Source organism: Leopardus geoffroyi, chromosome B2 (assembly GCF_018350155.1).
Source record: "Leopardus geoffroyi isolate Oge1 chromosome B2, O.geoffroyi_Oge1_pat1.0, whole genome shotgun sequence".
Taxonomy (NCBI): domain Eukaryota; kingdom Metazoa; phylum Chordata; class Mammalia; order Carnivora; family Felidae; genus Leopardus; species Leopardus geoffroyi.
In genome coordinates, this window is record NC_059332.1 from 71,189,029 (window position 1) to 71,203,304 (window position 14,276).

Sequence of the window (14,276 nt, forward strand, 5' to 3'; positions counted from 1 at the left end):
TACCATTAGTTTTTTCCTGCACCATTTAAGAGCAGGCTGCAGACTTGATGCCCCATCACTTCTAAATATCCCAGTCTGTATTTCTCCAAAACAGGGATACTCATCTACATAAGTTGGTAAAGCCATATTTATATAACTGCCATCCAGTCCACAGACCCCATTCAAATTTCGTCAACTATTGTGAAAATGTTTCCTTTTCCTTTTTGGTCCAGGATCCCATATAGCAACACATGTTATGTTTTAGTTATATTATCTCTGCAATTTCCTTCATTGTAGAAAATTTCCTCAGGCTTTCCGTTTTGTGTCCTCAGAAATTTATAAATACAGACCTTAAGTTCTGTAGGATGATCTCAAGCCTCAGTCTAATGTTTCTTCACGAATGAATCTAGATAATTACTGTCTTGACAGGAATCCCATAAATAAAATGCTGTATTTTTCAGTGTACCACTTGAGAGAACACACCATGTCAACTCATCTCACCACCTGTGAAGTTAATTTTATCATGTGTTTTCAAGTTTTCTCCCCTGTAAAGTTGCAATTTCCCCCTTTTAATTAACATGTTGTGGGAACACATTGCAAGATTAGGCCAGTATCTTCAAACCAAGATCCTCTACTAGTCTTAGTTAGCTTTTGTTAATGACACACAAATGAATCAACTACCACTGTGATAGTTGCCAAATCATCATTCTTTCTACAATTATCAGTTGACATTTGACCTAAATAAGAGTTTTTCCTCCTTTCTCATTTATTCATTTACTTACTTATATCACTATAGACTCATGGGTTCCTATTTTAGTCAATGCTAGTAAGATAGAATCCCTGACTATCCTAATGGTGCTTACTAAGAAAATAGAACAGAACCCCAATTCTATTTACTTTTTTTAATTAAAAAAATTATATTTACCTAGAAGCATTCACAATGTCAACAAAACAGCTGTTAACTATTTTTTTGCAATTAGAGTAGTATTCCATTAACAAAACAATTATTTACAATGTCAACAAAACAGCTGTAACTTTGTTTTTTGCAATTAGAGTGGTATTCCATCAACAAAACAATTATTTCCTATAAGCTGCACCAAAGAAAACTAAAGATGAAAAAAGCTACCATCCCCATGCATAACTAGTTTCTGCTGTGTACCAATAAGAACCTGCTTTAAATTTCTTTTTAAGTTTTATTTCGAGAGAGTAAGAGCATGAGTGGAGAGGGGTAGAGAGCGAAAGAGAGAGAGAGAGAATCCCAAGCAGGCTTGACACTGTTAGCGCAGAACCCAGTGCAGGGCTTGAACTTGAAACATGAGATCATGGGGGCGCCTGGGTGGCACAGTCGGTTAAGCGTCCGACTTCAGCCAGGTCACGATCTCGCGGTCCGGGAGTTCGAGCCCCGCGTCAGGCTCTGGGCTGATGGCTCAGAGCCTGGAGCCTGTTTCCGATTCTGTGTCTCCCTCTCTCTCTGCCCCTCCCCCGTTCATGCTTTGTCTCTCTCTGTCCCAAAAATAAATAAACGTTGAAAAAAAAAATTAAAAAAAAAAAAAAAAGAAACATGAGATCTTGACCTGAGTCGAAACCAAGAGTTGGATACTTAACTTAGCCACCCAGGTGCTCCGAACCTACTTTAAATTTCTAGGTCAATTTACAACCCCTATACTGTACCAGGCATGGTTAGTGGCTGGTGAAAATACCACAAGGACAGGGCTATCTAAAGACACATTTGTTATTGTGTTAACTATATTAAAAAAAAAAAAAGACAATCTACAGTTTAAAAACAAATTTTTATGCAACCCTACATTTCAATTTTTTTCTTTAAAAGTTGTGTACAGCAGGCGTTAAATGCTTTATAGATCAGGGGGAAAAAACTGCCCTACTCCTTCTCATTCTTTTCATCTTCCTCCTCTTCCCTGCTTTCCTCAGCCTTGACTTCTTTTTTTTTTTTTTTTTTTTTTTTGCCACATCAGGCTTTCCTTTAGCTCACTATGCAGCAATGTCCTCTATATTTTTACTTCAGCTTTACAGCCTTCTTTTCATGAGGTTGCTTGTCATCTGCAGCAGTGTTATTCCACATCTCTCCCAGTTTCTCTGCAACATCACCAATGGAGACTGGGATGTTCTCCTTTGATTTTGGGGTGATACTCAGAACAAAACAAGAAAAGGGCTGAAGGAGGCCTCTCAGGTGTACTGAGATCCTTGAACTTCTTTTTTCGTTTCTCCTTTAGAAAGGATATAAATTTTCATTTCTCTTTCTTAATGGGCCTTGCCCACCTTTGCCATGTCTTCTAATTTTTCTTTGTTTAGCATAGTCTTCATCTCTCTGAGCACTTCTTAGAAACTCTTGAGAAGGTGACTGAAGCATCTGGGTGCTTCTTGTGCTCCTCCCAGTGAGTTTGCATAAAGAAAGCACATGAGGACATCTGCCTCTTGGCTTCTTAAGGATCTCCTCTGTCCATGTTTAATTATTTTCCTCAGTGAGGCAGTCACCACCTAGTGCCTATCTGGCTCTCACTTGCCCCAGCGTGGTAGCTCATAAAACTCAAATTTTAAAAATATGAATTTCAGACAATGATACCTATATTAAGAGAAATATAATAAAGTGTCTAAATGGAATAGACAATGTTGAAGTATGGGGAGGGAAGATAGGAAAAAGTCTGTAAGAAGGTGGTGTTTGAACAGAGAACTGCTAATAAAGGAGTTAGTCATGGGAATATTTTGGAAAAAACAATTCAATGCAAAGGGAATAGGTACTACAAAGGCTCTAAGCCATAAATGGGCTTTGCAAGTGTGAAGTACAGAAAAAGACCAGTGTAAAGGAGGATACAAGAAAGGAATCAGTCTTACAGACATCTGTATAGATCTCCCCTAACAGATTCTAAGTTTCTTACAAGAAAGAACATTATTCATTTTTATATCTCTGACTGGTTGATTCATTCATCATTTGTTCCACCCCTAATGTATGCACAAGATACTCTGAGGCATTAAAGATCTAAAAAGGTTCAAGAAAAAAACCTTTGATATTAAGTTCATAAAAGAGGGACATCTAAACAAATTCATTGCAACATAACAGAAAAATACAATAGAAGTATGCAGTTCAGTGATAGTACTCCACATTCAGAAAACGATTTTTTTTTTAACTGTTAAACTTTCTGAAGAATGGTCTGCGTTAAGTCTCTTCCATTCTTCAATTCCCAGTCCCTCTTCAGTGCACTGAAATCTTACTCCTACTCCTAATACTAAATTAAAACTGTTTTTTGTCAAGGTCATTAATGGTCTTGACAACCAAAAAATGCCTTTCAGTTCTAATTTACTTTAGGTTTCCATCTTTCATAAAATATTAATCCTTTGGCTTTTAAGACACCATTTCTTTTATTTTTCTCTGGCCTCTTAAGCAGCTCAGTCCCAATTATTGACTCCTCTCCTTTTCTTTCACCTGTTTTAAAAGTTAAAGTTTCAGCCTTAGGTTACATACATATGAGGTAATACAATCAATTTCCATATTCAATGACTCCCAAGCTGAATCTTCTAGCCTTAATCTTTTTCCTGAGCTCCCAATGCCTCTTGAACATTTCTATTTGGCTATATGGGTAAGTATCTCAAATTCAACATGCCCACCTTCACAAACTTCACTTAAATCCCTACCACAGTAAATGATAGGACTTTCTATCCAGTCACGTAAGTTAAAAACACGTGATCCCATACTCTTCCCACTCAATTCTTCCCTATATTCAAATGAAGCTCTTATATCCTACAGATATTTTTAATCTGTTAATTCCATCCCTACTTTCACTGTGACTCTGTTCAAGCCTTATGATTTCTTTCATGGATCAATGCCAGAACCTTTTCACCAATTTCTCCATATAGACTCTGTTTCTTTCAATCCATCCTTACAATGCCAAGAGATTGTTAAAAGAGAAATTATACTCACTCTTCTGTCAAAATCTGTCATTTTCTCTCCTTTGCCTTCAGGAAAGAAACCCACTCCCCTTCATATATCATCAAAAGGATCTTGATGATTTTGTCTCCCACTAATATCTCCAGCTCTTGCTTAAATGATTATCTATATTTTATTTTTTATTATTTTTTTTTAATTTTTTTTTTTTAACATTTATTTTTGAGACAGAGAGAGACAGAGCATGAACGGGGGTGGGGCAGAGAGAGAGGGAGACACAGAATCGGAAGCAGGCTCCAGGCTCTGAGCCATCAGCCCAGAGCCCGACGCGGGGCTCGAACTCACGGACCGTGAGATCGTGACCTGAGCCGAAGTCGGACGCTCAACTGACCGAGCCACCCAGGCGCCCCATGATTATCTATATTTATTCTTTGCCATATATAACAATACACAACTGCCTGTTACATTCTTCTAAGGTTTATAAATGCCTTTCCCTAAGTTGCAATATCCAGCTAAATTCAGCTGAGGTGTTACTCCTAGTGTTTCCCTTACCATCTTCTACAACACACTGCATTAGATACCTCTCCCTCTATGACACTTCAGTATCTTATATAGCCTCTTTCAAGTTTCTTATCAATTGTATCAATATTGTCTGTTGACTACAGATGAACTTTCCAAGGACAGATAAGCTTTCATTTCTAGATACTAAGTGTCTGGAAGAGTGTCTGGCTGTAACCTACAGCATTTATGGAAATATTTTATGCCCTTTTGCCTTAATTTGAAAAGAGAGATATATTTTTCTTCTATAAAGGGGAAGGGAAGAATATTTTTATATGGTTCTCAACATACTTTGTGTATTATGAGTGAATAGCTTACTCCTGAGAAAATTCATTAACTCTGCTTTTCTTTGGTAAATATTATTTAAGGAAATGATTCTAAAACCAAGTAAAACAACTTACAAACTAAGAGAATTAGGAAGCAAGTCTGACTTGGTAGTAATGCTGTCTCCCTCTCTGGGTTCTTCTCATTATTCTACTGGGAAATATCTATTACAACATTCTAGTACAAAATATTTGTAAATTATCCTATTATAGAATTTCTCTTATCAATTAAAGTGATTTCATTTTTGATCTTGTATAGAATTTACAAATAAGATTTTAGTAAGAAAATGAAATGGATAAAATTTAAATCTATCTATAAAATTGACAGCAGTAGGTAAAACTTAATGATTGCTTACTGTAGAGCTTGTTCTACACTGATTACATGCATTATTTCATGTAATCATATAAAAATCTTCTGGGGTTGGTATTATTATTGTCTATTTCCCCTCCCTCCTTTTTTTAGAGATGAGAAAACTAGAGATTAAAGTGATGAGGTAATCTGTCCAAATTACACTGCTAGGAAGTGGTAAAGCTGTGAGGTAAACTAAGCACCCCCTAATGCCAAAGTTGACACCCTTAAACACAGTGCTATCTATTTTGTCCCTAGCTATGTCTACTGAGAAAGGACTCAAGAGAATTTGTCGTCCCTTGGACAAAAACTTTCAAATACATCTACACAAGAACTTTAGGAATAAATATTTAAGGTCTTAAGATACCAAATACATAAAAAGATAAAACTGAGTTGATCCATTACTGAACTGTTGTTCCAATAAATAACAACACTGTGCTCTCTCACAGGAATGTCTCATTGGTCAATCATGATCTACTATCCTAAAGCTTTATCCCACCAGTTTTCAAGACTGATTTTCAAAAGTCAGTCAGTGGCTAGTGTGTTTCAGTGGGATGAGCAGCCATCCTACGTTATGAAGTTAATATGAACAGTGAACACATATGTACCACATTGCCACTTGAGGTGGGAATTATAAAAATACAAGGAAATTTTAAATAAGAGTACTCTCATACCTTTTATTTCTTATCACATGGTAACGTTTTGGACTCTATAACTGCAAATCACCAATACAAAATTACAGTACTATGAGTTTGGCCCAACTAGCAAATTATATCACATACACAAAACATCAACAATTTTAGGCTCTGGTAAGACCATATAAAATAATATAAACATTATTTCCCTCCCTTTAAGTATGTGTCCTCAACTGTAGAAAAATCATCAAAAACAGCTTTTTTTTTTTAATGTTTATTTTTGAGAGAGACAGAATTGCGAGTGGGCGAAGGGCAGAGAGAGAGGGAGACAGAATCCGAAGCAGGGTCCAGGCTGGCTCTGAGCTGTCAGCACAGAGCCCAACACGGGGCTTGAATTCACCAGGCGTGAGATCATGACCTGAGCTGAAGTCGGAAGCATAACCACTGACTGAGCCACTCAGGAGCCCCAAAAAACAGCTTCTTCTTCACACAGCATTCCTTGTCCCCAAATCTAGAACAGGAGCTGCATGCAGATTTTTTCCCTATAGGGCCACTAATTATCTTAGGCTTTGTAACCATAAATACTCAAACATGCCAGTCTCTGTCATAATTACTCAATTCTGCCATTTGGTAGTGCAAAAGCAACCATAGGCAACATGTAAACAACTAAGCATGCTTGTGTTGGAATAAAATTTTATTTGCAAAAACAGGTAGAAGGCTGGATTTGACCCACAGGAGTAGTTTGTTACCCCTTAAGTTCAAAGAGCTGCTCTTCCAAACTTCTTACCTACCACTCTACCAAACTCATGAGATAGCATCAGCACATTATTTCACTGCATTTTCCTACAAAAAAATTCTAGATTATGTATCTAAATCAAATTAAAATACACATAATGCGTCATAATCTACAAAAACAAATGCTTACCACCCTATCATTTTTAAAGAAAGAATCCCCACAAGGTATTTTACTAACATTAAAAATTAAGTAAGTTATTTATTTTTAATTTTTTTTTATTTTTACTTTTTTTACATTTACTTATTTTTGAGAAATACAGTGAGACAAAGCGTGAGTGTGAGAGGGGCAGAGACAAGGAGATACAGAATCTGAAGCAGGCTCCAGGCTCTGAGCAAGCGGTCGGCAGAGCCCGACGTGGGGCTCAAACCCACAAACTGTGAGATCATGACCTGAGCCAAAGTCGGATGCTCAACCAACTGAGCCACCCAGGCGCCCCAAGTTATATATTTTTATAGCCTCAATGTAATGGCATTAACTTTATACTCACCAAAATGAAGTACAAACACAACATAACGCTTCTTTCTCATAATTTCAGCTTATTACTATTTTTCAAAGAATCCTTTTAAACATGACAAATGTGAAATTTACTTTGTTTTGAGAACTGAATTTATTTTTTTTTTAATTTTTTTTTTCAACGTTTATTTATTTTTGGGACAGAGAGAGACAGAGCATGAACGGGGGAGGGGCAGAGAGAGAGGGAGACACAGAATCGGAAACAGGCTCCAGGCTCTGAGCCATCAGCCCAGAGCCCGATGCGGGGCTCGAACTCCCGGACCGCGAGATCGTGACCTGGCTGAAGTCGGACGCTTAACCGACTGCGCCACCCAGGCGCCCCGAGAACTGAATTTAAATATTAGTATACTGAACCTGAAAAAGCTAAATGTGATTCCCCATTACCATTTGAAAGCAAATTACTGTTGTAGGTATATCAAGCACTTGGGCAAATTTATAGATACCGGTTCTCCACTTTGAAAATAATGACCTGTCAGAAAATTTCGTTTTTATTTTGCTTCACAGAGAACAATGGGGAAAGGTGTAAAAGAAGGTGAAAGAGAATACTAATCTAAGAGATGATCTGAAAATGCCTGAGTAGATTAGAACCAGGGAAAAGATATGTATGGAAATCCTTTCCCACATCCTGCTGTTTAAGCAAACATTTTACAGATGACTGGGTGTATGGGTAGAGAAGAAGGAGATATAAGTAAATCTTATTTTACAAGCACATTTACTTAAAAGAGGAATCTGGGGGTGCCTGGGTGGCTCAGTTGGTTAAGCATCTGAATTCGGCTCCAGTCATGAGCTCGCAGTCCTTGAGATGGAGCCCTGTGTCGAGCCCCGTATCAGGCTCTGTGCTGACAGCTCAGAGCCTGGAGCCTCCTTTGGATTCTGTGTCTCCCTCTCTTTCTGCCCCTCCCCCCACCTGCATGCTCACTCTCCTTCCCACTCTCTAAAATAAGTAAACATTAAAAAAAGAAGAATCTGTAATCGTCCCAAACTGTATAAAATTCTCAGCTGCTCTCCAAAGACAGAGACAGGAATTTCTATTTCAACTTCCATTTCCTATTTCCTTACTTCAAAGAAAATTAAGGGCTTTGTGAATGAATGCATACCTTCAGCCCACAGGGTAGTATTTAATTATAAGAACAGTGTAATAACTATTACCCTTAATGGATATAATAAAGCAACTAAAAATAAAAATATTTCCAAAAGTAATTTTCTAAATTAAAGCTGAAAAGCTGCTTTTCTCCATTAGCAAGCTAGAAGAAACAACAGCAAATAAACCCAAAGAGCCTCTTTAAACACAACATCAGATACACTGAAGAAATGAGGTGCTAAGGATAATATAAAAAGATACATTTAATAGTCTCTTCTAATTTGCTTAACACACTTTAGAAATGCCCCTGTATACAATTTAGATTATTATATGACATTTTATAAAATGTCAAACTGCAAATTTGATATAATGCTCAGAATTACACTTATCCATAATGTAGCACTATCATATAGCTGTGCCTGTATTACAACATGTCCTTTAGGAACTTTCCAAACCTGGATCAAGTTCAACTTTAAGTAATATCTTTTATTATAGTACACTAAATTACCTGAATATTCAGTTTTTCATTAAAAGAAAAAAATCAAAAGCTCTATTCAAGTTCAACTATAAGCAGTGTTTCTTCAATGCCTTATATGAATTAAGATAATACTTCAAAAATTACTTACAGTAAATATCCGTCTGCCAGTTCTATCAAAAGTTACACAGTAGACAGATGACAAGTGTCCAAGAATTCGCTTATGCATTTTCATGTGCTGATAGACCGCCGTTGGAACAAGTCGCTCAAGCCTGTATTTCCCATTCAGCTTCCGTGAAAACAAAGTATCCGCTACCAAGAAAAAGGGGAAATAGGAGTGTAATTCAGAAATTCATTTTCTCAATTACCATCTTTCAAGAATTCACATAGTCCAACTTCTCATACGTTGGTAAAAATAAAGACACTTTTTCTAATGCATATGGTTCCTAGTTAAAAGTCCCTAAAATAGTCAAGAAAAACACATTATTTCACCAGAAGTAAGTCAGGCACTATTGTCCTCATTTTACAAACAAGCAAAGTCAGTTTATGACTGTCTGAAGTCACAAAATAAGAAAGACATGAAGCTAGGATTAAATTTAGACTTCTTTATTCTCTAGCTAGTACTCAGAAACTTTGCATAAATGAAGAGTGACGAATAATATATTGCATTATTTTAAGAAATAATTAAACTGGGGATCTTGCCAAACACCTGCATAATGATTCCCTCTCTAGAACCTATTAGCTCTATTTTTCAACTCATCCATTTTAACCATCTTTCATGATATGTCTGAAATTTATCTTCTGCCCAGAGCCTGATGTGCTGACTCCAGCCCAAAATGTTCTCTTCTAACTAAATCACTACTGTATTTTCTATTCTGATAATTATGGACAAAGACAATGCTCAATAAATACATTCTGACTAATCTGCAGGGATGTTATTCAACGATAGATTCCCTTTAATACACTTTTTTAAATTATTTTAATATATGACTTTTTATTTCTGACTATAACTGCCATCTACTTTGGATAAACACTGCAGCTTCTTACTTGAATTTGGTCCCAAAGAAAATTTAAATATACATACAAAATACTATTTAGCCTAGATTCAGAGCCTAGCAATTATATCCTAAAGTTGATGAAATACAAGTATATTGGTGTATCATAAAAAAAAAAAAAAATCAGTATTATTTTATTTATGTACAACAAATGTTTGGCTCACACTCCATTTAAAAGCAAAAATAAATCTTGGGGACTTACGAAGAGAAATGTAGAAAAATGCTTTGTATGATATGTCAAAGAATAACTACATATTTACATGTTCTTTTACTACATCAATTATTTTATATTCTAAGAGTGTACCTTTTGCTGTTAGCACATAAGCTCTATGCTACAATCTATTTTAACATCTGGGATATCTGAGATAAGCTTTGACAGTTGTGAATTAGCATATTTAGGCTTCAGCTACTTATACAACAACAGTGATTCATTAATTTTCTAATAAACCTGACACATTTTTCCGTATGCACAGAAATAGCCTGGTAAAAGACATCCTCTAGTGCTTTGGTTCAAACTGATTTACAGCAAAATCCACCAGACATCAAATGTCCTGATAAAGGAGAACTCAAAATGATCTTATCCAAACACTAAGATCAATGACATCCCAAACTTACCTATTTTATAAGAAAGTAAGTAATGACAAAAAACACAAATGCTGACAGTGTTACTAAGATGTAGTTTAATTCCCTCCAACCAAAATTTACAATATTTTCAAAATCACAAATTTTATTGAGGTATTTAACACCGTTCAGGCATAAAAATATGATTATTGGAGATAATTACAATATCAAAACTATTATTTTAAAGATGACCAGGCATATGCATGTCAAAATTTGTAAAAATAAATTCATTATAAAGACCATTTAAAAATCGAGTTAATGAAGTATTTTCTAAGCAAAAAATCCTTGCCCTAAGTAAAGAGAAAATGTTGTTTGTCTCTTAAACATAGTTTTTTTACTGAATCTTTCTAAATTGGGATTAAATCTTTATTTTCATTTTAGGAGGCTAAAAAAAGAATACCTTTCTTTTTTTTTTTTTTTTAAACGTTTATTTATTTTTGAGACAGAGAGAGACAGAGCATGAATGGGGGAGGGTCAGAGAGAGGGAGACACAGAATCCGAAACAGGCTCCAGGCTCCCAGCTGTCAGCACAGAGCCCGACGCGGGGCTCGAACTCACGGACCGCAAGATCATGACCTGAGCCGAAGTCAGCCACTTAACGGACTGAGCCACCCAGGCGCCCCAAGAATATCTCTTTCAAAAAGCTACTTTACAATTAACTTTTCAAGTAAAACTTATCAGAAACAATATATTTAAGTAAAATATATTTACAGTTAAAACTATATTCTACACTACCTTTTGTTATGCTTGGCTACCAATTAACTATTTTAGCCAAGTCCTTAGATTTCAGACAAATTACAAACTTTGTGCAACAGTAACTAAAAGATAACCTATGCAGAACAGTCTGTAGAATTAGCAGGTAATAAGATGATGGTTCAAACTTGATACAGGGAGTTAGAGAAGAAAATTTAAGTATGGTTCAATAGTTGAAGTTAACCTGAGGAGGCTGAATTTGAAGACCTGACCAAATTAAATAGGTAAAAAATTTTACAAAGGTAGAGAGAAGGATTTTCTAGGACTCCCATTCAATGAATTCAACATTTTCTTTTACTATACCATTTGCATAATGTCTATCTCCCTTATCTGATCTTAAGTACCCTAAGGAAAGAAATTCTTACTCATATTTCCCACAACTGAGTATAGAGCCTTTAAATAAAAAAGTATATAAATGAATCTTAGTTAATAACATACACATGATGGTCAATTTAATCTGTAGTTTTATGACAAAAAGGCAAATGGCAATTATTCACTTTCTAAAGAAACTGTTAATAGACTAATTGGATTTCTGAGTAATAAGGAAATGTCTCTTGGATTATAGAAACTCCTTAAATTTTATTAAACTCGAACATTAATTTTTAAAATGAGCATGGTTAAACAGATATAAGGGGTCACAAAGGAGTAAGTTCCTCATATGACATTATTATAAATCAAGTAACATATAGAACTTGGTTTGAAAGTACATTTATTTTCCTAAGTATGGTGATGGGAAATATTCTTAAATTAAGCCTGCCAAAGCAAATTTCTACCTTCCTTCACTTGGCAAATTCTTTCTTACCCTCTAAGGCCAATTAAAATGTCACCTCTTCTAGTAAGGCTGTAGTGAATTTCAAAAGCAACCTAACTGGTCACCTTATAATATCACTCCTATTCAAAACTACAACAATGCTCATTTCATTCAGAATAAACATCAAATTCCTACACCAAGCCTATCAAGGCGATGCATGATCTTGTCTCTCATTACCTCTCTGATTTCACTTGCTACTTGAAACCCTTTACTTGGTTTACTCCAGCCACTCTATTCTCCCCCATTCTCCCAACACAGGAGGCATGCTTTTAATGTAGGGTTTCTGCACTGGCTGTTCCCTTTGGCTAGAATACACTGCCCCCATACAGCTAATGCCTTGACCTTCTCCAAGTCTTCTCAGATTTCTGTCACTTCCCAATGAAGCCTAACCTGATCAGTCCATTGAAAATTGCAATTCATTCCCTATCACAACCCACAACTACTCCTGGTCATCCTTTATTTAGCTCTATATTTGTTCTTTTTCCATCAGTTATCAGCTGATGGTATATATTTATTAGCTTATTACGTTCAATGTTTATTTCTTGCCTCCCCAAACTACAACTTATATAACAAGCTCCATATGTGCCAGATTTTTGTCTTTTTTGTCCTTGTATTACCTAAAAGCTGACAATGCTACCTAGAGCTGTAGCATAGAGCTGACAATGATGGCTGGCACTTAGTAGATGATCACTATATATTTGGTAAATTCAATGAACAAATTACATATAAATATATAATAAGATTATTATCTTATTAGATAATAAACTATCTTATTAGATAGTAAGATAATTAGGCTTAAGGAATAAAACAAAAATGGAGGATTTGTCAAACTGATTACATATCCAAAATATCTCTAAATAGTTCTTCATTTCAACTCCTCTGCTAAATGGATTTAATTTGGAGGGAAAGAGAAAACTAAACATATATTACTCAAATTCCTAAGTAAACAGACCAGCAAATAAAATAAACATTCAGAAATCACTGTTAAACATTTGAAGTATCAGTCTCTTCAAGTGTGAAGAGAGAAAAGAAACAAAATGGTGAAAACCCCCATCTGTACCAAATCATTCAGAACAGTCGTTGAAACAAAGTCTATGTGCACAAGCTTACAGAACTATTAGAGATAAACAAAAGGCCCACAGATTTTTAGTGTTAGATATAAATACATACATATCTAACCTGTGGGCTCATGTTCATTACTTCTGTAAGTATAAGGATGATAAATCAAATCTCCCCACAGGTCACTTTTCCCCAGTTTATACCTAGTTATTTTTGAAGAATTGATTCATTTCTCTAATCATAATACTATGGGTATTCAGTGCAGAAAATAAGAGCACAAATGAAAGAAGAAAAATCCATGATTCTAACACCTAACGCAGTCAATTGTAAAATTTTGCAAAGATTTCCCTCATAAACAGCATTTTAACAGCTATGCTATATTCCTTAATGAAGTAAGATTAACCTTTAAGTTTGACAGACTCGTGTTCAAACTTCATACCGTGGGGACTTCAAGCAAGTGATTTTATCTCAATTTCAATTTCTCCAGTTATATTTCTAGAAACATCTTCCACAATATACTTGACTTTCATGTTATGTTGTTCTTTGACATCTCACAATTTCACAATTTTCAGTATATTTCCCTTTTTAAAATAATTTCTTCTACTGATTTAATATGAAGAGTTCTCCTAACCAGCCAATAATACAACAAATATCCACTTACATTTTCTTTTACTTCTCTGCGGTTTAAATTTCTCACTTAACTCCTTAATTTATCTGGAGTTTTAGTATATACAGAAGTGAGTCTCTAAAGACATTTATTCTACCCCAAATAATCATTTGTTCCAGACTTTTCATTTATGAATCCTTCTCTCTATTAAACATCGTGATTAAATTATCTTACATATGTATATCTGTGCCAGATCACTGACCACATGTCTATTTATATGCCAGTACCAAAAATTTAATTTTGTAACTAATAATGTTTTAGTATTTATCTGGCTATTCATCACTATGCATCCATTTTTAAATGTCTTAGTCTTGATTATTATCCAATTTGAGGATCACTGATAAGTTAAAAAAAAAATCCATTTGTTGGGAATGTAAGGATAATTTCATTACCTTATAAACAACTGACATCTTTCTATCTAGGAACATGATGCTCTGTTCCTATACCTGGGACCAAGTTTTCAATACAGATGATTTTAAGAAAAGATAAACATAAAGTAACCTTACGATTTTCCTCACTATACAAATCTGGACCATCTGAACCAACTTCCTGGGAAATCTGTATACAAATCTGTACTATTTGAACCAAGTTTTGTAAGGAAACACTGGGTAGCTGCCAGGAAAGAGCATCTGCAATAACCTTAGTAGCTATGATTTTGAGGACACTGGAAAAATACATGATAAAATCTCTGCAAACAAAAAAG

At 35.3% G+C, this 14,276-nt stretch overlaps 1 protein-coding gene and 1 pseudogene across 4 annotated transcripts in view; both read right to left on the reverse strand.

The window, feature by feature from the left end:
* The window catches only part of LOC123608633 (pleckstrin homology domain interacting protein), a 139,247-nt gene that overhangs the window by 96,184 nt on the left and 28,787 nt on the right, over window positions 1-14,276 (reverse strand). For all 4 annotated transcript variants that reach the window (XM_045498837.1, XM_045498836.1, XM_045498838.1 and 1 more), the window contains one exon: window positions 8,759-8,919. In XM_045498837.1, coding sequence (XP_045354793.1) covers window positions 8,759-8,919 — 161 coding nt within the window. The remainder of the gene's footprint in view (window positions 1-8,758; window positions 8,920-14,276) is intronic.
* LOC123608636 lies at window positions 1,562-6,071 on the reverse strand (annotated as a pseudogene).